At 32.3% G+C, this 26711-nt stretch overlaps 1 protein-coding gene across 1 annotated transcript in view; it reads right to left on the reverse strand.

The window, feature by feature from the left end:
* The window catches only part of LOC143048181 (ras-related and estrogen-regulated growth inhibitor-like), a 30862-nt gene extending 10555 nt beyond the window's left edge, over positions 1–20307 (reverse strand). Inside the window, exons 1-2 of the mRNA XM_076221704.1 lie at positions 20132–20307; positions 18989–19193 (exon numbers count right to left, since the gene is read on the reverse strand). Of these exons, the coding sequence (XP_076077819.1) occupies positions 18989–19055 (67 nt within the window). The 5' untranslated portion in view covers positions 19056–19193; positions 20132–20307. The remainder of the gene's footprint in view (positions 1–18988; positions 19194–20131) is intronic.
* Between the last annotated feature and the right edge of the window lie 6404 nt (positions 20308–26711).

Consider the following 26711-nt stretch of genomic DNA (forward strand, 5'->3'; position numbering starts at 1 on the left):
GAGAAACATATGTTAAGGTATTCGATTTCATTTAACCTCCTGTTATAAATAGGCCGACAGTTATTCCTAACATATTTCGGAAGTACGAAATTAATCATATGTCAAGACAAACACCGCCTTTAAGGTGGTATGGGTGTCTTCCTCCATCTTGGATTGTAAAAAACAGAGAATCAAAGGTCCAGATTTTCCATCAAGTTTGCAAAATTTGATGCAGGAATGCAGATGTTTAATGTACATTTTCATTTAAAAGTACCAATTTATAAGAATATAACTTCTAAATATTGATATTTTTGCAAATGTTAATTATTTTTGGTTGTTTTTATCTTTTTTTAAAATTGGCATTTTAAGGGGAGGTAACTCTAAAAAAGTGCATTTTCTAAAGGATTCTGTATGGAATTTTCCTATTTTGTATTTTAGCCGGAAAAAACATACGGTGACCCAAGGAGGTTAATATAACCTCCTTGGGTGACCCTATCTTTTCTTTTGATATTCTCAAAGCAGTGTCTGAAAGCTATCTTTTCCTGAAGTATTTAACAATTCTATCATTTTTTGTAGTTTCTAATCACAAAATGGTGTTTTTTCCTGTATAATCCATACAAAATGTGTCATTTTGTCCCGTCCTGTAGCTTGAGAAAATGCGCGGTGACCTATCATTTTTATTATATTTTTCAACATGTATCAATAGATACAACATTTTGGCAAAGTCTGAACAAATTCTATCATTTTTATTTTAGACTCCCATACCACCTTAAGAGTCAGTCAGTATTCCAGGAAAAGCAAATAATGTTAAAAAATCAAAATGATTCATAATATTTTGACAATGAAAAATTGAGACGAAAGGTGAATCAAAACAAAAAAAGCTTCTACATGTGTTTTATTTTGTTTGTGATAAAAGCCCATTTAAGAGACCTAAACCAGGTGATTGCGGCCTTTTTTGATTGGTGGAGGAGGCCGAAATGCCCAGTGAGAGTCTAGACTAGCTACTATTTTTTCACATCCTTACGTTTAAAATAGATAGAGGATGCTTTTCTCGAAACCATATACTGAAACTGATGAAGTATCTATCATTGAAGAGGAAAACACCAAAATAAAGGAGACGATTGGGCGATCGCTAGCTTCTATTACCGATCTACTGTACATTTTGTATATGTATGTCGCGAACGAGGAGCCTTTAAATTCAGTTGTTTTCGTTGGTTGATGTCTGCCTTTTTTTATTCTCCGTTTATTGTTCTTAGCAATCAGTTTGTAGGTTTCTCTTTTATCTATTTCACTTTTGATCGTGCTGCATAATAAACGGTATATGTCTTGCTTTGGTCTCTAGGGGATAGTTGTTTTATCATTAAAATTGAGTCAACAATCCGAACAAAACGCTGAAAACAGCCGATGGCCACCAATCGACCTTCAACACAACGAGAAAATTCCACACCAGGAGACGGGCTTCAGATGTCCCCTTAAAGTGTTTACCAGTTCAGCGAAAATGGACGTCTCATTAAACTAAAGAATATATAAATGAAATATCTATTTTTTTTAATGCGAGACTGACATAGTCAATATGTTCCTTACTCGGGCAGGCGCAAAATGCGGCGAGGTTAAACATTTTTGATGAGATCTCAACCATCCCCTTTATTTCTAGCCATAAGGAATAAAAGAATTCGCAGCATTGTGCACAGTGATACTCACGGTTAGAAATAAAAACCATGCATTCAGAGGCTTAATATGCGATACAAAAAAAAAAAGATTGTTCCAAGTGAAAATGTACTTTAAAAACAATATAGTTATATAAATTGTTAATCGTAAAAAAATAAATATTCCTTATCAGTAAACGCTAAGGGTGAAGCAAAGTGTTTTGGATATATAGACGTTAGAAAGAGTACAAGTTATATCGCATTCAATCATATTTGTAATTAACTACGTGTTTGAAATATGTTGTTGAAGAGCACACTTTTAAACGTTTTATAAATAAACATTGTTAAATAAACTTTGATTGATGGTTTTAATTTGAAGCCTGCAGAACCTAAATTCTGACAATTGATGTAAAGCACAAAGGCATTTATTCCAACTTTCATTTGAGAAGTTCTCAATTGTGTAATATAACTTTTGACGCTGAGGAAAAATTATTAAGAAAACATCTGTTATTGATTACACAGGAAAAGGAAACTGAAACGAACTTAACAAGTAAAAGGCAAATATATAAACATTTGAAGTGAGAATTTGATTTTGAAAACACTTTTAGTGAAATTTTCGCAGATTTTACGTTTTGAACGGAATATGTAAAAAAAAGAACTACAGAAATTGAAAGCTAGATAGATAGATTGACAAATATTTGCAAAAATATATGTAAGTGATCATTTATCATTTAAAGGTTGATTCTGTAAATTTGAACTAATTTTGTTCTTTTTGAATTATTCAATCTTAAATTAAATAATTAAGTTGATAAATTTGTGAGAACGTAGGTAGGTATTATTAATATTATGTCAGTAGTTTATGACACTTGTCATACAAGTAAGGAGTTTTAAATTAGCTAACTATAAGACCAGATTTAATCCACCATTTTCTACATAAAAAAATCCTATACCAAGTCAGGAATATGACAGTTGTTGTCCACTCGTTTGGTGTGTTTCAGTTTTTGATTTTGCCTTTTTATTAGGGACTCTCCATTCTGAATTTTCCCCGGAGTTCGGTATTTTTGTTATTTTACTTTACACTTCTTCGCAAATTTATGTCTGACATTTCCTGAAGTATTTACTTTAACTATAATAGTTACTGTTTAAATCAATATAAATAGCTAAATGTACATTCTAAACAAATCTACATGTATTATAAAACATTTATACTGGGCGAACAAATTCTCCTCATGAATTTCGAATTTAAACATTTATGTTTTTCTATAAAAGTATCATTATTTTCAAATATTTTATATAAAGTGGTAAAGAATTCCATATTGTTGATGCCTTTATTAAGAAAAGTTTTTCTAGATAACCTTTGAATCGGATACTTGTATCAGACTAAATAAGTTTTCATTACTTGACAGCCTCAAAGTAAATTTATAAACGTAACATCTACATGCATTCATGTATTGTCATATAACATCTATTCAACGTTATTGAATAGGGTGTCATCCTGGGCCCAGTTTCACGAAGCTGTCTTAGGACTAAGACATGTCTTAGGATGGTCTTACGACATATCTTAGTCCTAAGTGGGTTTCACAAAGCGGTCCTAAATTAGGACATCTCTTAAAGTTGGTCATAAAGTTAGGACAACGCGAGAGGTGTCTTATGATGGTCTTAGGAGTGTTATACGTTTATTTATATAAATTACACTCATTTTTTATATTAATTTTGAAAAAAAAATATCTTATTATTATCTAATTATATATTTTCCTGTTCCTGCTTAAAACATATATACATTAACGGATTATCAGGATTTGTCAACAATGAAAATTCGATGTATTAATATAAAAGTTGCACGATTTTATCTCTTAACCTTTTATAACCAATAAAGTAGAAATTGAATTCAACTCACTTGAACCAAAACAATGTCATAATTTTATATTCTTTTTTCTTAATTTTGCATTGAAAATTTTATATTTATATTGATGTACTGTTTAAAGATAATTTATATATAAATTACTTTTATTTTTTTTATATTTATTTTGCAAATTATGTCATTATATTAATCAATACGTTTAGAATAATTTATGGTAAGACCATGGAAGTATTATATTGTCAATATAATACTTCCATGGTAAGACATACTACATTTACATGATTTTTTTCCGTAGATCATATTTTTATTTGAAAATTTAAAGAACTTGCGACAGGTTTAGGATGTCGTAGCTAAGATTATCCTAAGACAGCTTCGAGACGAGGTCTGAGATATGTCCTAGGATAGTCATAAGAGGATCATAAGACATGTCCTAAGATAGGTCTTATGACATGTCTTAGGATAGCTTCGTGAAACCGGCCCCTGGTGTGTCCATTTTTAATTACATGTATATGTAAAAATAGAGGGAATTGTTGTTTAAACAACTAAAGTTTATTTCTGAATTATAGTCATATTTTTTACCTTTTATTTTACCTGTAAACTTTTAAAAGAATACTATATTCTGCTATTAAACTAAGGAAAATGTGCCAAATTTTTCTATATTTTATATTTCTTTGGCAGGAAAATGTATTTTTATTTATAGAAAAAAGGTAAAAATGTGCACTTAAAATGAATTATTATTCCAACTAATCAACAAATGGTATTAATTATTGGTACATTCTGAAAAAAAGGTAAAAAGTAAAAGAATGAAACTAAAATATTTATTAGAATAAATATCATATGAATATCTTTGAATTTATTCAACTTATTTTTTTTAATTTTTTATAAAATACAAGTGTTTTAATAATTTAATATAAAAATGAATTCTAACAACTAGAATATAAATGCAACTGTCCAGTAGTCAAGCTATAAATATGACACAATTTTAACAGTAATCTGCATCCAAGCTAGCCTTTTCTTTAAAAAAAACAGCAATAAAAGATCTTACAATTAATAATCATGATTGCTAACAACACCAGTTAGAACTTCAACCATGACGACTATTTATTGACTATGAGACAGCAACCTACAACGCAGCACGAACAGTGTGGCCAGAGGTAAATAAGAAAGGCTGCTTCTTCCACTTCACCCAGTGTATTTGGCGATAGGCACCGAAATATGGACTACAGTCCTATTATAAAGAAAGTGAAGTCATTACTCAACTAATACGAGGAGCCGCAGTACTATCTCTTGTTCCACCCCACATTGTTGAGAATGTTTTGCTAAACACTTAAGAATACATTGGTGAAGCTTAAAAAATACCCGCTACAACTTAATTTACAGAATACATGCAAATGACAGAGTTCTCGGTTGAAAGCTACTGCTTTCTATGGCATCACTATTACACAGAAGGACCCCGCACAACAAATCACCTGGAAGGATGACACAACAAACTTAAGAAGAGACTCACACATGCGCACCCAATCATCTACGAGATCATTGAGGTACTAAAGGAAGACACAGCCACTAACAGAATGCAACATTATCCAGTATGCAGCAGGAAGAGCCCGCCCAACAAAAAGACGACGATACAGAGTAATAGACACCAGACTCTAACTACTGAAAGACCGATGCCAACAAGGACTTATTAACGTGATAGATTACTTTGACACAGCATCCCATCTTCTCCATTTTAACTGAAAAATGAAGTGAAATATTGTAAAGTGTGACTTTGTAAATATAGTGTTTTGTGACTTTTGATGTATATATAAAAGAATGTATTTCTCCTCATTTTACATATTTCCTTATGCAATGCATTTATGAAATTGATAAATTTATTAAATTAAGTTTGCAATAAAAGACATCTTGTATTAATGTATTTATACCATGAAAATCATTCAGAAACTAATGAACTATAAAAGACACTTTTGTAACTGTTTTTGTTACTTGTTGTGTACATATATGGATGTTGAATGAATTGAATGAATTTATATTAGATTATTGAGAAAAAATATTTGGTTTTTTAATCATTTTTCTATACAAAAAAACAACCTCAATATAGAGAAAACACTTACAAACTGTATATATAAGTTGGAACAGACTATACAATTGTATGCTCATTTAACCTTTTGTCTTTTTTGTTTTCTTTACTAATAGATAATTGGTAGAATTAAAAGTGCCCAAACAAGGAGTAAACCATTGAATAGCTATCAACAAATTTAATATGTTGACCGTAGATCTTTTGAAACGATAATTTCTTTTTACATGGCTGTATTAGCTTTTTGAGCTAAGAATTCACCTTTGTAGTTGAAATCGAAATGAAGTTTGAAATCGAAATGGCGCTGACATACAGGTAAAATCCATAGGCTCTGACAAATGATATCTGACGACACAAACAAAAAAAGGAAGACGGAAATCATCTTGTTTGTAATAAAGAATCAATTTCATTAAAAAAAAACATATTGATTGCAGCTATCACTGTAGATGTTCTTCAATATTTAGACTTTACCATGGGCACGTACAGTGGTGTAGCTTGCATGTATGCTCAGATGCTCAAGCAGCCACATCAGTTTGACAAAAAAATACATAATTGCATATGTTCGCAGCAGATGCACACATATGTGTCTAGATGTAACAAGGGTGACTGAGGTAGGGACTTTCTATACTATATATGAGAATAGCGTCCAATCATTTCCAAAGCAGTATACATGTACGTGGTCATTTAGTTTATTTAAAAAAAATAGATATCGTATAAAGTCTACGTCTTAAGCGTGTCGTCGGCAACGGCAATCTCGGAGAATAATGATACGTAGACCTGCAGACATGTTGAGTAGAGTTTGTGTCAAGCGGAGCGATGATATAGCAACAATATCAGTTAACAACGAAACTACCATAGTCTATTATCGTTTCCTGTGACATAAAGACGACTAGTATCGATAATGGAGTGTGATCATTCAGGCTGGGCTATAGTAAATATCCATTTCCAACTAGCTAATTATTATACAAATATTGATATTATAGTTCCAATGCCCCTGCAGTGCACATGTTTCATCTATTCGAAGATACAATGGCAATAACTAAAAAAACACTTTTTACTTTATTTTTTAAATTTTATATCTCAAAAGAAACGAAAGCTTCATGCCAAATGCAATGGGATATCCATTATAATTTAAATTTCAAAGGGGGCATAATTGGTAAAAAATATTTGATCAGGACTTATTTTCGCAAGTGTCAAAAACATTGCGGTTGATATAAGTTTCACAAAAATCTGGCAAGAATTGTACACATGACGGACTCCCGCGTATTTCCATGTCCCCTGCAACGCGGTAAGACAAGTCATCAACACCCATGTGGAGGCTCAAATTGAGGGAAAGGGGGTCACTTCGGAGCCTACATTCCGAAGTTCCATATACAAAAAGACCGTTGTAATGGGTCCGTTTTCAGATTTCAAATATTAGATTGGATGTAAAACTTTAACATCAAATATTTCTGTATTGAATGATGGTAAAAATTTGCTAGAAATGTATATATATATATATTTTAATTAAACAAAAATCTAGCCATTGTAGGGGAGTATAAATGCATACAGGGAAAACGGTCGAAAAATTATCATTTTTTTTCATATAAAGGTCCAAAAAAAAATTTGACTGATTCGCATCCACATCATTTAAACCCTGGCTACGCCACTGACGTACATTAAAACTTAAGATCGTCGATATTTTGCTTTCGTATCTACAGAAAAAAATATGATTGATTACTGTTTATCTTATCGTCATAATCTATGGATTAAGATGTTTGTCTGATAAACAAGATATTTAGTTTTTACTAATAACCGTTTTTATTCTTGGGCAAATTCACATATTTCATGTTTCTACATTACGGTTATCAAGATATAAACCATGATGCATAACATGCCATGATAATCAGATATTGTCACTAAATAGATCCCACGCAAATTTTGAATGAATTATTGAAATGCCTTTTTATTCGAGATATAAAAGAATAAGAAGTTGATTGCTTGAAATTTTAGGATATAGTTTTTAAAAGTGTTAATTAACTTACGAAGAAAACCAAAAAATGCTACATGTATTACTGGTTAAGAAAATAAAGAGGATTTTTTTGAGCTTTAAAAAACTCCACAACATTGTTAGGTGCCTATATTAAAATCAATAAAATATTAAGATCTGACAGGGTAAGCAGATCCTGTTCCACATATGACACCCGTAGTTTCACTCCTTTAAAATATGCTGATAAGCTATACCAAGTGATGAGGTACCACTAAGAGCGGATTGGTAATTGACTACTAGTATCATCTTATCCTAAGAAATCGTTGAATTCGTTAATAATCGGTCATGTAAGTTTTCGAGACCAGTAACGTAAACAGAAGTGAAATTTTGAAATTAAAACATTTTCATAAAAAAGGATAGACAGGACTGTAAGCGGAAAAAAACCCAAAGACATTGAAAAATTAAAAAACCATAGAGAACGTAACTTTAAACAAAAGAAAGGGCAACACGAACATATTTTGAACAAAACTTGAGGTGATATCAGGTGCTATTGAAGGATAAGTAGATCGTGCTCAAAATGTGAGATCATCCATACATGATGCTCATGTAGGTAAAAAAACACGTGATACTCGAGGTAAAACTCGGTAGGCCCCTTTAGGAAAAAAGGACTAGATTGTGGTTATAACAATTGGAATATATCAGTCGTCATCTGTAGAACAGATATTACATAACTGTTCTATTTCAAATGTGTTAACAATTGCATATCTTGACTTTGTAGTCGATAGGCCAACAAGTATAAGTTTTAATTAATAAGAAAGAAAGATAGTTATTGAGAAATGCGATGAAATCGCACCCATGTAATTTTAAAAGTTTGTCTAGGGAGATAATAATCAATCAAGGTTAACAAACTTGTATTCAAAGTAAGAGTTTCGTTTCAAATTGATATATTAGGTTGTATGTTTGCTGTTGCATGTGTACTGTATTCAAATATTTGGTTCAGGGCATCAAAGAAAACAAAAGAGGTGTAATTGTATTACCCTATTTAAATAAAGAATTTACTATTGTTACTATAAGTAGCAGTATATCTCTTAAAAAAAGCAAGGTATATACAAAAAGGAATTAACGTTTGCAGAACAAAACTGTAAACCTATGGTCTATTACAGAATAAAACACAGATAGTTATTCAATCGAAAAACAGAGATGATGTAACGATCAATCAATTTATGATGCTGACAGTTGATCTTGTGATATGATAACTTCAAACTTTCTTCAAGGTTTGATTCATTTTTGAGCTAAGAGTATACTTATGTAAGTGAAATCTAAATGACAAGTAATTGCATCATGCAGTCGTACCAATTGAGACATGTAAACGCCATTGGCTCCGAAAAATGGTATTTTACCACGTCAAAAACAATTAAATGCAGTAATGACAGCTCTTAAATTTGTTGAATGATCCATGGGCATGTAAGATTAAGAAAAACTCTAAAGATAGTCTACATTACGCTATGAAATAAGCTTCATGTACATTACGCAAAAAGTCTCTACAGAAAAAAAAGATGATAAATCTTTGTCTATCTTATCGTTAAAATCTATGGATTTAGATGATAGGTTGATAAGCAAAATATTTGTTTTTACTAATAACCTTCTTATACTTTTCACCTATTTCTTGTTTTTATATTACGTTCATCAAGATGTTAACCATAATGCATAACATGCCATGATATTGAGATATTGTAACTGAATAGATCCCACGCATACTTTGAATGGTTGCTGAGATGCCATTTTATTTTGATTTGATTATACATAGACATAAAATTCTTTTAGAACTGATTGTGTCAATATTTTTTAAAATGACACTCGAAAAGGCAAAAAAGCTAAGAAACTGAACAGAAACATAATGTCATACACAATGTGAAGAGAAAAACCTTTTGACAAGGGCAGTTGACCTAGGTAATACATCTTTGATGAGCACGACAATAATTTTCCGTAAATTAGCATTTTGATTATCTCTTATCATCTTCTTCAAGTATTCTGTCAATACTTATATTACATAAGATTTTCTAATGCTAGATAATAGACACATAATTGAATAAAGGAACATGTAGCAACTATTATCACAGATATCTAAAAATTTTGTTTTTACGGAAATATTTTTCAGTCTTACATGTACCTTTACTGGCTATAGAAATAATTAAAAAAAAAGCTAATTAGAGAGAGAAGAAAGAAAAAAAATCATTGTCGAAAGAGTTTAAAAATAGATCCGTCTATTATGAGGAAAATCATGAATAATTTATAATAAGTTCAGATGTTTCCCATTTTGTATGCCAGTTTAAATATATCAATCGACTTCAGCATTATAATTTACTTTGGAAAAACTATCTTTGCTAATAGTAGATGCTGAAATAATTTTTACACTGTCCAAAAAGTAGCCGATGCAAAAGTAACATACCTGATTTGACAAAAAAAATTCAAAAACATTTTGTAAAGAGTTTTACAAAGGAAAAGAAAGACGCCTCCGGGTGCGGGAATTTCTCGCTACATTGAAGACCTGTTGGTGACCTTCTGCTGTTGTTTTTTTTCTATGGTCGGGTTGTTGTCTCTTTGGCACATTCCCCATTTCCATTCTCAATTTTATTAGTTGGTTGAAGAGTATATTTCAATGCTTACTATATCATAAGTTCAAATGGTTTGTCTGTTTTAATATTTCGATTAAGTATAATAAATCATCATAACAAAACTGCCATTGAGTAAATCCAGAAAATTATTCTATGTAAAAAGTCGATGCATTTCATCATACAAATAATTTAGACACCAATGTCACAAGTACATTATATTTGAAGCACAGAGGCGCTTGGAGAGATTAATTGTTAGTTCCTGAACGTCTACGGGCAAATATCGTCTCTAGTATCGCAAAAATGTACACATAAGATTTTGATCTGTTAAATGAAAAATACAACAGATTAAGTGGTGTAATGTTTTTATTCTAAGTTCAAAATCTTTAATTTGGTTTGGCAAAATACCACCAGCACAGCATTTCCTGTTTATCCTATTTCAATAAAATAAAAAAAAAAAACAAGATTTTGTAATAATTGCAGTATTTATTTTGATATCAGGTAGAAATTTAACTACATTATCGTTTTGATATTTGCCATATTTTCTCTTATTCTATTTCGTGAATTGTTCCCTGTGTCTTTCGTGGAAAAGAAGGTTAATGTTTATAAAGTTTTGTTAACAACACTACATAAAATGATTTTAAACTTAAAAGTAAAATCACGAAAAAAAACGAGCTCCGAAGAAAATACAAAACAAAATATCCCTTATTAAATGGCAAAATCAAAAGCTCAAACACGTCAAACGAATGGACACAACTGGCATATTCCTGACTTGGTATAGGCAATTTTCTTATGTAGAAAGTTGTGGATTAAAAACTGGTTTTATAGCTAGCTAAACCTCTCACTTATATGACAGTCGCATATAATTTCATTATATTGGCAACGATGTGTGAACAAAACATAAATGACATTAAGTTTCCATCTTCTCCATTCAACTTCTTATATTTAAAATCTTGTTTGTCATTTATATACTATGTTGACTTCTTTGTTCTTTGTGAAATGTGTTGACTTAGCTTTATTTGGACGTTTATATTACAAATTGAGATATCTTAAAAATGAAGGGCTAATATGACAATATTAAGACACTAAATGATGATATGTACGTGTATTCGATCTCCCTTCGATGGGATAGTTGACCTGGAATCATCCAGATAAACTGTGAGGTTAGTATTTCTCAGCCATCAACCATTAGTTTTTCAGGTAGTGTTTTGTAGATTGTAGTCTGTAGATCGAAGTTTATTACCATTCAAATAATCAGTTTTCTTCGATTTATGAGTTCTACCTATGGTATCTTCCGCCTCTTCTTTTTGTCTAGTATCAGAACAATTCAAAACATTAGACCATTAATTAAATCTACTTTGAAGTGGAACTGACAAATAATCACATAAACCTACAGCAGCCTTCCATAAATATCAACATCAAATCGGAGAGATATCTAAATTTATATACATGACGAGTTAAATGTTCCCATTAAACAATTCCATAACAACCAAGTTCACACAAACGAATGAATTCATGACTTTGTTGATTATAAACAAAGTATTAATAAAATATATTTATTTCAATATAAAAGCTTACTAAAAATATACATATGTTTTTTTTCACAACTGATTTCATTGAGTACAAATATCTTCTATAATCGATGGAAGAAAGTAGAAAATCCCCTACTTAATGTAGAAAAGCTGTTTACCAATCCATGTTAATGAAATTGCATAATAACTGCAGATGAAGTATATCATTTAGGAGATAACTGTATTGTATTTAAAGCTTGGCCTTCGTAAAACGTAGATTTTACTGTTGCACATTGAGTTTACCTAGCGACGTGAAGCGGAGATAGGTAAACGGATATTTGCGACAGTAAAATCAAGTTTTACGAAAGGCCAAGCTTAAATTACAATACAGTTATTTCCATTCTAATGCCACATATTAAGATAAATTTCATTTAATAAATATTTTGGCTTAAAAATGGCATAAATGAAAAAGTCCGCGAAACTGTTGCATCGTCTTTAGCATCTAAACAGCGTGACGTCATATGTATACTCTGGATGTCAGACCTGAATACTAAACGTATTTTTACTTTTCGTACGCTTCAGAATGGTTTCAATAGAGACAAAAGGAAGGTTTTGAGGCTAAAAATGTGACTATCTTTTTTATTTTTTGAGAAATTACATACCCCAAAAAATTGGAATTCAAACTAGTGGCTTTCTTAGTTACGGACTGGTAGAACCCCTCAAAATATTTGTCAACGTCCAATGAAAATGATCGTTACAAACTGATTGCATTAGAACCCGGGGTTTCCATAGACAAGCCTATGTAAATATATTTATATATAGAATGTTAAATGATGTACATTCTTCCTCTCCTAAATCAGAATATAATATTATATGGCATACACTATTATTACCCTTTTTACAAATACATGTTCATTTACTATTGTTAGCCACAGGTGGTTTGCATTGCCCAGTAGCTGAGTACTTCCGCGCTAGCATAAAAATACAGATATTGTTTCTTTTAACGAAAATTTATAGTTATGAAACCTAAGAATCATTTATAATTTAGGAATATATCTCCCTCGCACATAGCTAAGATTCTTTGTTCGGATTTTGCTGTATGTGCTTATGTTTTTCCCTGTTTTTTCAAGCCTCACCGTTTATAATAGGTTTTGGAATGACACATATTTTGGCCACGACCACAAACAAGTCAATGCGCAACAAGGTCAGCAAAATTCGTACTGTGTAATGTACACTTTATTGGATCTCATTCAATAATATTTGATTATTTCAACCGTGTATGGTTTATACTCCCAAGAAAAAAATGAAATAACAAAAATACTGAGCTCAGAGGAAATTCAAAACGAAAAGTCCCCTTTCAAATGCTTAAATCAACGGCTCAAACAAATCAAACGAATCGATAACAAGTGTAATATTACTGAATTGGTACAGGCGTTTTCTGATTAAGTGCATATAGTGGTGGATTAAACTGAATTTTATAGCTTACTTAACCTCTCACTTGTATGTCAGTTTCATAAAACTCCATTATGTTAAAAATTTGGTGACTATGTGGAACGCATCTATCCCATCGAATTGGCTTCATATCTTAACTTACATCTAGAAATTGACAATGAGGGTCGGTTGAAAACAAAACTTTACGACAAAAGAGATGATTTCAGCTTTCCAATTGTGAACTTTCCATTTCTAAGTAGCAACATTCCAGCAGCACCTGCATACGGGGTATATATCTCCCAATTGATACGATATTCCCGTGCTTGCATTTCCTATCATAATTTTCTTGATAGAGGGTTACTGCTCACAAGGAAGCTATTAAACCAAGAGTTCCAAATGGTGATGTTGAAATCATCCCTTCGTAAATTTTACGGACGCCATCACGAGTTGGTTGACCATTATGGAATAACCGTTTCACAAATGATATCGGATATGTTCCTTACGTCGTAACTACAATCCCCTTCCCTTTCATGAATGTGACCTACCGAATTAGACTATTTACCGGATTTGTAATCACATAAGAAACACGACGGGTGCCACATGTGGAGCAGGATCTGCTTACCCTTCCGGAGCACCTGAGATCACCCCTAGTTTTTGGTGGGGTTCGTGTTGTTTATTCTTTAGTTTTCTATGTTGTGTCATGTGTACTATTGTTTTTCTGTTTGTCTTTTTCATTTTTAGCCATGGCGATGTCAGTTTGTTTTAGATTTATGAGTTTGACTGTCCCTTTGGTATCTTTCGTCCCTCTTTTAACAACAAAGAGTAAACAAAACAAATATACTCGTAGACATATAGCACATACGCAAAATTGAAAAACTAGAAAAATATAACCATAGCACAATACCGCAATGACGGGATACATACGTATTGAACAAAGTCAATTAATATTACCAAATAGTAAAGGTAATAATTTAAAGACAAATAAAAGAACACTAGTACTATAACACGTTATTAAGGTCATAAACAACATCGGTTTCTAGACTCTATACTTCAAGACAATCGTGTGTTATTTGTGAAGTAGATACAGAAAAGTTATCAACAAATTCTTGTGATCTGCCAATGAATTTTTTAAAAAGAGAGTAGCAGCTGAAGGCTCTTGAATACCGAATGAGGTATGAAATGTATATCCCATAGGCAGGTGAAATTGGTATATTGCTACTATGAATGGGGAAATTGATAATTTCAAAATTTTATAAGCCTAACAATAAGGTAAAAGAAGCTGTTGTTCATTAATTTCTAGTTTCGGATAATATATTAGTTGAACCTAATCAGAAAATGTTGGATTGTTAATGGAATAAACATCATCAATGCATATAATTATCTGAATGTGAAGTTTAATAATCTGGTTACTTTAATGATCATGTTTTTAAAAGTGTCTAAAAGAATCTGCCTCATCTGAAAATAAGAAGAGGTCGGCAAGGATAGGCGCACAGTTTAATTCCATAGGAACGCTGACAATAGGTTGCACAAGTCTACCTCCAAATTCAGCAAATATGTTGTCAATAAGACACTCCAGAATACTGATCACTTGTTCCTCTGTGTAGCATGTCGTACCTTTTTGTTCACTATTTACAAAATACATTGTATGCCGTATGGTATCAGCACAAGTTAATAAATTTATAGCGTATTCAACCATTTTTATGTTGAAAAGCGTTGTTGATTATTTCTTTTTGACGATTTTTAAATTTCACAGAGGGAATGATCGTATGCATGATTGAAAAGTCAAACTTTTAGATAGAATTAATTTCAGAAAAAAAAATCGAGATTTAAAAATAACCAAAAAGATCTTCAAGGGTTTATTAGAATCCACATATACTTAATACCACTACACGAATAAACAGTTTCACAGAGGACCTTCTTTCACTGCGGACATAATTTTTGTCAATTCAATGCACAATTTCTTCGTCGTAAATACAGATGAGCCTCGAGAACTGAGCTTACAATGTACCGTTGATTGTACGGTATTTTGTGAAACTTAGGTATCCAATATAAACAAGGAAAGTCCTTTGATTTTCTATTCAATGTGAATAAATGCTCATTGAACACACGAAGGACTTATGATTCGCCAAAATCTCATCCTTGTCAAATGATATTTTTTGTATGTGGGATTACTTGAGTGCTCATTTTATTCCAATTTATACTTTGGACACTCGTAATAGTACAAAAAAGACAGTATTATTTGAAACTTTGCCCCCAACAACATCATATTTATCGTGAAGAGATGACAGACATTCCACAGCTTCTATATCTCTGAAAACGGACTTTGGCCAATCTTTAATACAGTTTTCAATTATTTTTCATTCAGAATTCGACGTTTTATCAAAGACCTGAATGTTTTTACCTATTCTGACAAAGTTTCCAGCTCAAACTATTCTTGCTTAAACACACTCATCTTGCTAAGTCTTCAATGGTATCTACAATAATTTTGAAATTATGGTTCCAATTGATGTTATGGGGTTCTTTAAACTTAGGACCATATGATAACACATTTCGGAGATATTCATATTGAATTATGTTTAAATCCCAAGTAATAACATGGCATCTTAAACAACCAGCATCGAGTTCGCAGGATGGAGGGTTTCGATAAAAAAAAATGCATAAAAAAACATATGCAGGTTCAGATTACATTCGGTTAAAACTTTTCAGTATGTACATGTACCATTCGAATTCCTCAGTAGTATGTGGTAGATAGGGCTTGGTTTGAACGTTATGTGTATAATTTCTTAGACAGGTCTTCTATGTTCTCGGATTTCGTTTCCGTAAGAATTAGGCATAATTACATAAGCATGGTGGTACGTAATTATTTCATTGATATTTCGTATCTGCCTGATTAGTTTACCTGTAACAAACCTTTTAAATGTAGTTTTAGGATGTAGGGTTGTTCTGTCAAAGACATTAACACTTTTAATGCAAAATATGAAGCGTTTTTAGCTTACGATGTTACTTTATATGTGTTGCATTGAAAGTTACGATTATTTGATAATGTCAGATAAAACGTATCTGATATTGTCGTTGTTGTTAAAAGAAACCATCATAAAAGGACTTATGAAGAATAATAATTTTCCACAAATACACAGAATAAATTCAACAAAATTACCATCCTGTATGCAACTATTGTGACATACATTTGACATAAATTGTGGACAAAGGAGATGATGCAAATATCAATTAAATGTTATATACTTTATTAAAAAAATAAATGATGTGTACTCCTCATGAATTTCACTAACCCTCTAGGGATCCGTATAACTAATGATCCTTCTTTCAGAATGTTTTGTTAGTTTTCAATAGGAATCTAATTTCTTGGTAAAAAGTATGTTTAATACTTATCACTGACATACAGTTGCAGAAACTGTTTTCAATGATGTACCTCTGCAATCTGAATATCCCGTCGAAATATTTAGAAATTTCACAAAAAATAATTGAATTTGTTTGAAAAATTCCAGATTTTGGTACATCCGCGTCATTTGGACTTTAATGACTAGTTGTCTGCATAAAATAAATAGGAATCAAACCATATTTCAATATTTAATTTTGGAAATTTTACTTAACTTATAAACAATCACATGCAGAAATCACTAACTGAATGTATATGTCATAAACCGTTGAGTTTAAATTTAAACGGTATCATTGAATATATATATAGGGTTGTGGTGGATTTTAACCTACTGACTTACAAAAAAGGACTCATGCAACTTATTTTGTTATTTAAAAAATTCTGAATTATTTTTATGCAATCTATTCTGACTAATTAGTTCATAGAAAAACTATTTTGATTCTCGTCATAGTTATTTTGTCTGATAAATTTAATCCACAACCATCTAAAATGTGACGTCACTCGTAAACGTCAAGATTCATCTACGATACCGACAAGACTAATGAATATAAGAGAAACGTTTATTGTAACATCATTATGAAGATATGTTTATTATTCTAAGATGCAAAATAATATATACATATGGTACACACGTACTTCCCTCAGACATTAGTTAGTTGATTTTTTTTTAAATATCAAATATTTTCTTAAGCTCGAAAAGAAACGTGCAGATTTGTATAATTTTTTTTACTAGATACTAGCATTTGTTTACAGTTTTTCAGATACTGTGATAACAAAGCTAAATATAACAAAATCAGAAGAGTTGAATAAGGTATAAAATTGAGAAAGGAAATGGTGAATATGTCAAAGCGACAACCACCCGACCATAGAGCAAACAACAGCCGAAGGCAACCAATGGGTCTTCAATGTAGCGAGAATTCCCGCACCCGTAGGTGTCCTTCAGCTGGCCCCTAAAATATGCATAATAGTACAGTGATAATGGACGTCATACTAAACTCCGAATTATACACAAGAAACTAAAATTTAAAATCATACAAGACTAACAAAGGCCAGAGGCTCCTGACTTGGGACAGGCGCAAAATTGCGGCGGGGTTAAACATGTTTATGAGATCTCAACCCTCCCCCTATACCTCTAGCCAATGTAGAAAAGTAAAAGAATAACAATACGCACATTAAAATTCAGTTCAAGAGAAGTCCGAGTCTGATGTCAAAAAATGTAACAAAAGAAAATAAATAAAATGACAATAATACATAAATAACAACAGACTACTAGCAGTTAACTGACATGCCAGCTCCAGACCTCAATTAAACTGATTGAAAGATTATGTCTTCATCATATGAATATCAGGTACAATCCCTCCCGTTAGGGGTTTAGTATCATTCTATCATAAAATATATGAGAAGAACATAACCCGTGTCATGCCAACAACTGTTTTTTTAGAAATAAATGTGTTTAGTTCCGATGCAAAGACCCTATCAGTGAATCAATGTTAAAGCCAAAATATGCAATCTTTAATGACCTGACAACAGTATCGTAACTATATCCCCTTTTAATAAGTCTATTTAAAGGTTTTGTTAGTTTCTGAGGAGAATACTGACATTTTTGTGCTTTATAAAGAATATTTCCATAAAATTTTGGATGTGAAATACCTGAACGTATAAGATGTCTGCATGTTGAGTTATATTTACGAATTATTTCCTTATACCGGCGATAAAATTTAGTAAATGTTTTGACCTATGTCTATTTTTGGAAAATTGGAAAAAGAGTAAAATATTAATCCCTTATTCCAATTCGGTGTTGAGATATAAGGCAACAGTATTTTTCCGATGTTAAAACACGTAGTCCATCACGAATATTCAAATTAGGATAATAATTTTTTTTAAAACGACCGAGGAAACGCATGAACTCCGCACGTAGCAAAACTATGTGCATTTTGAACATGGACCCGTCTCCAGCATACATTAAACACCATCCACATGAAATAAATTATGATCGAAATATACAAATCAAACGACTTTTCTTGTATCGGAAGATTGCAAAACGCATGTCTCTTGTGAGTTGAGACAAGACATATCGAGTCAGACAAATAATTCGTGAAACAATGTGAAAGTGACCATATAACTTGTGCAAGTTGATTTCTCAAGTTGATTTCTCATGCGGATAAAAAAAATCGATGGGCAAAATAATGGACTAACAAAGTAGTCTGAACATCAAGTTATAATACTTAGTCATGAAGTATACATTTTTTTTTTTAATTGTTACTAACTTATTGCGATGAAAAGCGCGTGGAAGGAAATTTGCAGTAACTTTGTCATTTGCAGGAATAATATTCCCCCTTTCTGTTGATTATTATATACCAATCATATTATAGTAAGTAAAACACAAAATCTATGTATAATACATGTAATTTTACAAAATGTAATTACACAAAATAATAACTAAATTCAGCTAATTCGTATAAAACGTTGTTTTAATTTAAAATAAAAACAAAACAAAAAGTTCCCTACCTGTTTTTCCAACCCCTGGTCCTCCAAGAACAACAATTTTAGCGTTATTAAATTTCTTCTGTGACATGTTTGTTGTCCCTTATGTAAGTTACGTATTACTCTAACATTATCCCTCTCTCAAATTAACTTCTCTTTTGTTATGATTTCGCTGCCAATATTTTGGAACGATTCCAGTGCACACAAAACCATAAGTTTTACCTTTATTCTGATATCAAAAGTAAAGATAAGAAACAGGTATAATGCATGTTCAAAAATATTTTCTACTGTGTAAATGTTTATAACAAATACGTAACATCTGTTTCGATGATAAATTCATACAGCTATGATAATTATTAAAACGGCTAATTAAGAAAGCCTGTAGTTTTTTTCTCTTCCATAGAACATCAAGCTGAAATAAGAACTAGTATAATGATATTGTATTGAAAGAAGTTACTTACATTTGTACACAGAGTAAACGACGGGATTTGAAAATGGAAAGAAAGAAAACAAAACTAATTGATAATTAATACATCGTGCATATGCAGGATGACAACATCATACTTTAATTTGATTCTTTTATCAGATTAATAACTTGAGTCGACTTTTAAACTTGGTGTATAAAAATAGAAAGCTGAAAACAACACATGCTACATTAATGAACATATTATTCCAATCAAAGGTGAGCTTTATTGTACATTTTTTCCTTGACATACCAATGATGAACCTATATATTTATATAACATACATTCAAGTGAACTCGAGATAAAAGGATAAGACAGAAGCACGATTATACTGATGTAGTTGTGTTAATGTCCAGTGGCAAATATATCATATATTTAATGACGAGCGCATGTCTATGTGATGTGCATATGGATTCTGATTTGTACAACTTTGTGCTAGTTCACAAGTGTACAAAATTATCGAGGAAAACAGATAAAATATACAGTAACAAACGACAACTATTGAATTAAGACTACTGACTCGAGACGGCAATATACAGAATGTGGCGATGTCTAACGCCGCTAGTCAGCATTTCTGTGTTGACATTCATTACTATTGATACGGTCATATTGGTAAATCAACTGTTTACAACACGTCGAATTGTTCGAAATATTTATGATTTTTCTACCCCAAAATATATTACCTCAGCTATTTATTGCATACCTTTCGGAATTTTTGGTCCTCCAATAGTCTTCAACTTCGTACTTTAAGATTAGTGGCTTTAAACTTTCTAATACGAGCGTCAATAAAGAGTTTTTTGTAGACGAAACTCGCGGCTGGCAAACACAATACTGAACTTGATATCCTTGATGAGTGTATGTTACTGGCGCCAAACCCTCTTGAACCTGAAACAATGGTACAACAGCACAACATTAGAACAACCTATTAAAATCAATTGAAACGGGCTCAACTCATTTGATCATTACAAAGCACAAAAAAAACCTTACAAACACACAAAAGACACACAGAAAAGATCTGAGAGTACTTGCAGTTAATAAAAGCTACTTCAGAGCCAATAACAGCTTGACGTTTTATTTGATATAGTTTTTGTTTTTGCATAGTTCCACTTGAGAAAATAATCATTTCAAAAGACAGTTAAAACAACTTTTTATGGGAAGATTTTTTTATTGCAGAATCCAATATTCTCAAAAGGATTACCAACTTCGTCTAGATAAAAGAGTTGGCTTTCATAAGAACAGAAATGCTAGTAATCATTATTTTCGACTGGCCGATAAGCATCATTAAATAATTACGTAAAACTCACTAACATTAGCCATTATTACTGTATAAAAAGATTGCAAAGATGCATCTGAAAAGTATAGAACTGAAAGTAACAAAGTTTTACAAGCTGTTGGAAAGTTGTCTTTCTTGTGTTGTTGCGTTGCTGTCTCATTGACGTACACTATGACAAAAGTCTCCTTATATTTAAACTAAGAAGTCATACTTGTATTTATCATATTTCTGCTTACTGTCTCGGATGCATACATGTACCACACATGTACTTTTATCTATAGTCAGAAATCCTATATTCATCTGTAATTTCATTCTGATCAAAATCAAGACGAAAATTATGATAGATCTGATTATGAGGATCTAACAAAATCAGAGATCTATATTTGAAATAGGTTGCATTGAATGTGTTGTTGGTTGTTGTACATGTATTCTTCACGTTTATCAATCAAATTTCCTTTTATTCAATAATCTTAAACAATTACAGTTTCACAAGCTGCTGACAAAAAACACATACAACGGAAATACGAACCAGGTTCTAGATCTACACGATATTGTAATTAATTAAACAGGTCGGGAACACTACCTTATATGGTTTTTCATTTTTTGTATCCACATTTATAATTCGTGATATAAAGTATTTGTTCCATGCTCAGATTAACGAAGAGTTGTTTTTATGCGAAGAAACAAATGTTTGAATTACCCGATATATAGCTATAAATATGTTTGGTGATGACACGGAGATTTTATGTATTCGTCCACCAGACAGCAACAAAACAACAGCGATAAACATAATTACCCATAAGACAAACTTAGTTTAGTAGATTGCGTCTTGGATGGAAAGAGATATCATTTGGCACTCATACCTTATCTTCTTTTTTCTATATACAAAGTAAGTTTTCAGAAAACGTAAAAGGTAATATAGCATCCAATATGATCCACAGGGTTTAAATAATTTGAGATATTGCACATATGTAGTAGCCGAACGATAAAAATACCTCTGAGGTATATTTTGGGATAAAATACGCATCCGACGGACTTTATCAATGGATGAAACTATACAAAATATGTTTAAGCTATAATTTACCGTACACAATTGAGAATGGAAATGTGAAATAAGTCAAAGAGACAACAACCCAACCATAGAGCAGACAACAGACAACAGCCGAAGGCCACCAATGGGTCTTCAATACAGTATACAAATATGTATACCAGTTCAGTGACAATGGACGTCATACTAAACTCCGAATTATACACAAGAAACTATTATACACAAGAAACTAATATTAAAATCAGTCAAGACTATCAAAGGCCAGAGGCTCCTTTTGTTTGGGACAGGCGCAAACATGCAGCGAGGTTGAACATGTTTTTGAGATCTCAACCCTCCCCCTATACATCTATCCAATGTAGTAAAAACAAGCACACAGCAATATATACAGTAAAACTCCGAGTCAGAATAGGTAACAAAAGAAACTAAACAAAATTACAATAATACATAAATTAATAAAGGACTGCTAGCAGCTACATGCTAGCTCTAGACCTCAATTACAGGATTATAGCTCTTCATCTTTTATATAACCTTTGGATTTCAAATATTTTGGACACGAGCATCACTGAAGAGACATGTATTGTCGAAATGCGCATCTGGTGCAAGAAAATTGGTACCGTTAATTTTATTACTACCACTGGGTCTATGCCTCTGCTGGTGGACTATTAGTCCCCGAGGGTATCACCAGCCCAGTAGCCAGTACTTCGGTCCTGGCATGAAAATACGGATTTTTTGTTATTAAAATTTGCTGTTACAAAATGATAGAAATTACTATAAATTAAGGAATGTATCTCCCTCATGCAAAGCTCTGATTCCTTTCACGGATTTGGCTATACTTTTTGGACCTTTTGGATTATAGCTCTTCATCTTTTATATAAGCTTTGGATTTTAAATATTTTGGCCACGAGCATCATTGAAGAGACATGTATTGTCGAAATGCGCATCTGGTGCAAGAAAATTGGTACCGTTAATTTTATTACAGCCGATTTCATTGAGTGTGTAATGAAAGGTAGAATCCTTGGTTAGCTTGCTTATTAGCTGAACCGTAAAGTCGTTATTATGTAAGGTATACTACTCTCCTTTCTAATTAGTCTAGACTTACAGACATGTTAATTTGCTATAATCGGACTAGTCTACTCTTAAATGATGGCAGTTTACCTAACCTGCAATCGACTGCAAACTGATTGAAAAATTATGTTTCATCACTCGAATATCAAGCACAATTCCTACCCACTTTTATAACACTTATTTTAACATAATGAATATTATGATGTTCTTACTTATAGTTCAGGTCCTGATAAAAATTTTACACATTCAGTACGTATACAGATAGACATGTTTCTATGTCAGTTTTCTTGTTTTCGAGGCAGAAATGTTTTTAAATGACATTATACATGTTTAAAGAGCTCAAACCATTTACGTTCTGGAGAGTATTCACTTCATCTGAAATTTCACTGTTTCACGCCGTGAAATTAGTGCACAGGTACAATACATAACTATGGAACAAACCTGTTCAACTACTTTTGTAAGGCGAAAAAGAAAGTCGAATTGTGAAGCCCTTAAACAATACATTTTTAATCTGAGCATGCAAATTGAAGATTATGTTATATGTATTTCAATCAACATATTCGCAGAACAAAAACATTTATTTTGAGAATCCCAGACACTATTATATTAGTTTTCACTTTTTCCATTAATTCCACGTGTTTTCAAGTGATAGTAAACTCGTAGTAGCCCACAATGCAATGTAGTTCATGGAGTCGATTGGTCAGTTTTTCAAGGTCATCATTGGCCTTGTGTTTGGAAAATTACTATGCAAATATATTCTGACGTTAGGAAATCTAGAGTTCTCAACCTGTAAAAGGACTTTGTCTTTTGTGACGTCAATATGAACTACAAAAATAAAACCCACTGTTCAGAATTAATCGCATATTTACTATTCAAAAATTGTTTCAAATCTAAAGAGATATACAGATATACAAAGTAGACATATTATCGGTCACACACCTGCATAAAAAATGGATAATAATAATAATAGATAACTTTTATTTATGGAAAACATAACATAGGTTATACATTAACAGCACGTAGCAATATTAATTCAAGATTGATATCTCGTGATCAGTCGACTATATTTTTGTATTCACTATCAGGATCAACATCAGCTATGCCGCAGTAATAACAAATTAATAATATCAGACAGATAAACTCAAATGTGATATCAAAACTGGCAATGCTTAGAAATAAAGAATTTGAAATTATTCGAACTATAACATATGTTTATAATTCTAAATGAATAAAACTGCTAACAGCATTCATGCATTACGAAAGAATGGAACGTGTGGAATATAATCAGAATCACAATAAGGGTACATGTATTACCATGCCATTTAGTAAAAGATATAACAATATCAATTAACATTACATATAGATATTATGTTAAAAATTAAATGTCTTGCTAAATGTACAAAAAGACATTGTATTTTTCATTATGATAAATGATAAAAATGCACGCTAAAATTTCTGAATTAATTTACAGTAATCTATAATATTTGAAATAGAAGATGTGGTATGTTTGCCAATGAGACAACTCGCCACAAGAGACCAAATGACACAGAAAATAACAACTGTAGATCATCGTACGGCATTAAACAATGAACAAAGCCCATACCGCATATTCAGCTATATGACTTTTTTTTTTAGAAATGTGAAACTTTTGTGTATTTAAAACCCGTTGAAGGGAGACTGAACATCGAAAAGATTTATAGCGACCCATCATGTCATAAAAAGCAACAAATAAGTTATTACACGAACCGCCTCTAAAGCAATCAAGTTATAATTGCTCAGAAAATTTTTTTCTTAATCATTCAAAGAACGGCGAAGGTAAAGATCGTCATGATCAAACTTGTCCAAAATTTGTTACATTGAACACAACACATTTATAAAGATGTGTTTAGGATTTTTTTAATTCTGTTTTCAAGTTATTGTACGGAAATAGTTGGGATTTTCTTATCCCAGGCATAGATTACCTTAGCCGTATTTGGCACAATTTTTTGGAATTTTGGATCCTCTATGCTCTTCAACTTTGTATTTGTTTGGCTTTATAAATAATTTGATATGAGCGTCACCGATGAGACTGTAGACAAACGTCTGGCGTACTGAATTATAATCCTGATACTTTTGGTAACTAATGAAGACACCAACCTATCGCCTGTGTTCACTATAGTACCCTAATTAATAACGACACCAACCTATCGTCTGTATCCGCTATAGTACCCAAATTAATAACGACACCAACCTATCGCCTGTGTTCACTGTAGTACCCTAATTAATAACGACACCAACCTATCGCCTGTGTCCACTGTAGTACCCTAATCAATAACGACACCAACCTATCGCCTGTGTCCGCTATAGTACCCTTATTAATAACGACAACAACCTATCGCCTGTGTCAACTATAGTACCCAAATTAATAACGACACCAATCTATCCCATGTGTCCGCTATAGCACCCTTATTAATAACGACACCAACCTATCGCCTGTGTCAACTATAGTACCCAAATTAATAACGAAACCAACCTATCCCCTGTGTCCGCTATAGTACCCTTATTAATAACAACACCAACCTGTCGCCTGTGTCAACTATAGTACCCTTATTAATAGCGACACCAACCTATCGCCTGTGTCCACTATAGTACCATAATTAATAACGACACCAACCTATTGCCTGTGTCCACTATAGTACCCTAATTAATAACAACACCAACCTATCGCCTGTGTCCGCTGTTGTACCCTAATTAATAACGACACCAACCTATCGCCTGTGTTCACTATAGTACCCTAATTAATAACGCCACCAACCTATCTCCTGTGTCTGCTATCGTACCCTAATTAATAACGACACCAACCTATCGCCTGTATCCACTATAGTACCCTAATTAATAACGACACCAACCTATCGCCTGTGTCAACTATAGTAACCTAATTAATAACTACACCAACCTATCGCCTGTTTCCACTATAGTACCCTAATTAATAACGACACCAACCTATCGCCTGCTTCCGCTATAGTACCCTAATTAATAACGACACCAACCTATCGCCTGTGTCCACTATAGTACCCTAATTAATAACGACACCAACCTATCGCCTGTGTCAACTATAGTAACCTAATTAATAACGACACCAACCTATCGCCTGTTTCCACTATAGTACCCTAATTAATAACGACACCAACCTATCGCCTGCTTCCGCTATAGTACCCTAATTAATAACGACACCAATCTATCGCCTGTGTCCACTACAGTTCCCTAATTAATAACGACACCAACCTATCGCCTGTGTCCACTATATTACCCTTATTAATAAAGATGTGTTTAGGATTTTTTTAATTCTGTTTTCAAGTTATTGTACGGAAATACTTGGGATTTTCTTATCCCAGGCATAGATTACCTTAGCCGTATTTGGCACATTTTTTTTGAATTTTGGATCCTCTATGCTCTTCAACTTTGTATTTGTTTGGCTTTATATATAATTTGATATGAGCGTCACCGATGAGACTGTAGACGAACGTCTGGCGTATTGAATTATATAATCCTGATACTTTTGATAACTAATGAAGACACCAACCTATCGCCTGTGTTCACTATAGTACCCTAATTAATAACGACACCAACCTATCGTGAGTGTCCGCTATAGTACCCTAATTAATAACAACACCAACCTATCGCCTGTGTTCACTGTAGTACCCTAATTAATAACGACACCAACCTATCGCCTGTGTCCGCTAAAGTACCCTTATAAATAACGACACCAACCTATCGCCTGTGTCCGCTATAGTACCCTTATTAATAACGACACCAACCTATCGCCTGTGTCAACTATAGTACCCAAATTAATAACGACACCAATCTATCCCCTGTGTCCGCTATAGTACCCATATTAATAACAACACCAACCTATCG

The sequence above is a fragment of the Mytilus galloprovincialis genome, chromosome 10 (genome assembly GCF_965363235.1).
Source record: "Mytilus galloprovincialis chromosome 10, xbMytGall1.hap1.1, whole genome shotgun sequence".
NCBI classification, from domain to species: Eukaryota; Metazoa; Mollusca; class Bivalvia; order Mytilida; family Mytilidae; genus Mytilus; species Mytilus galloprovincialis.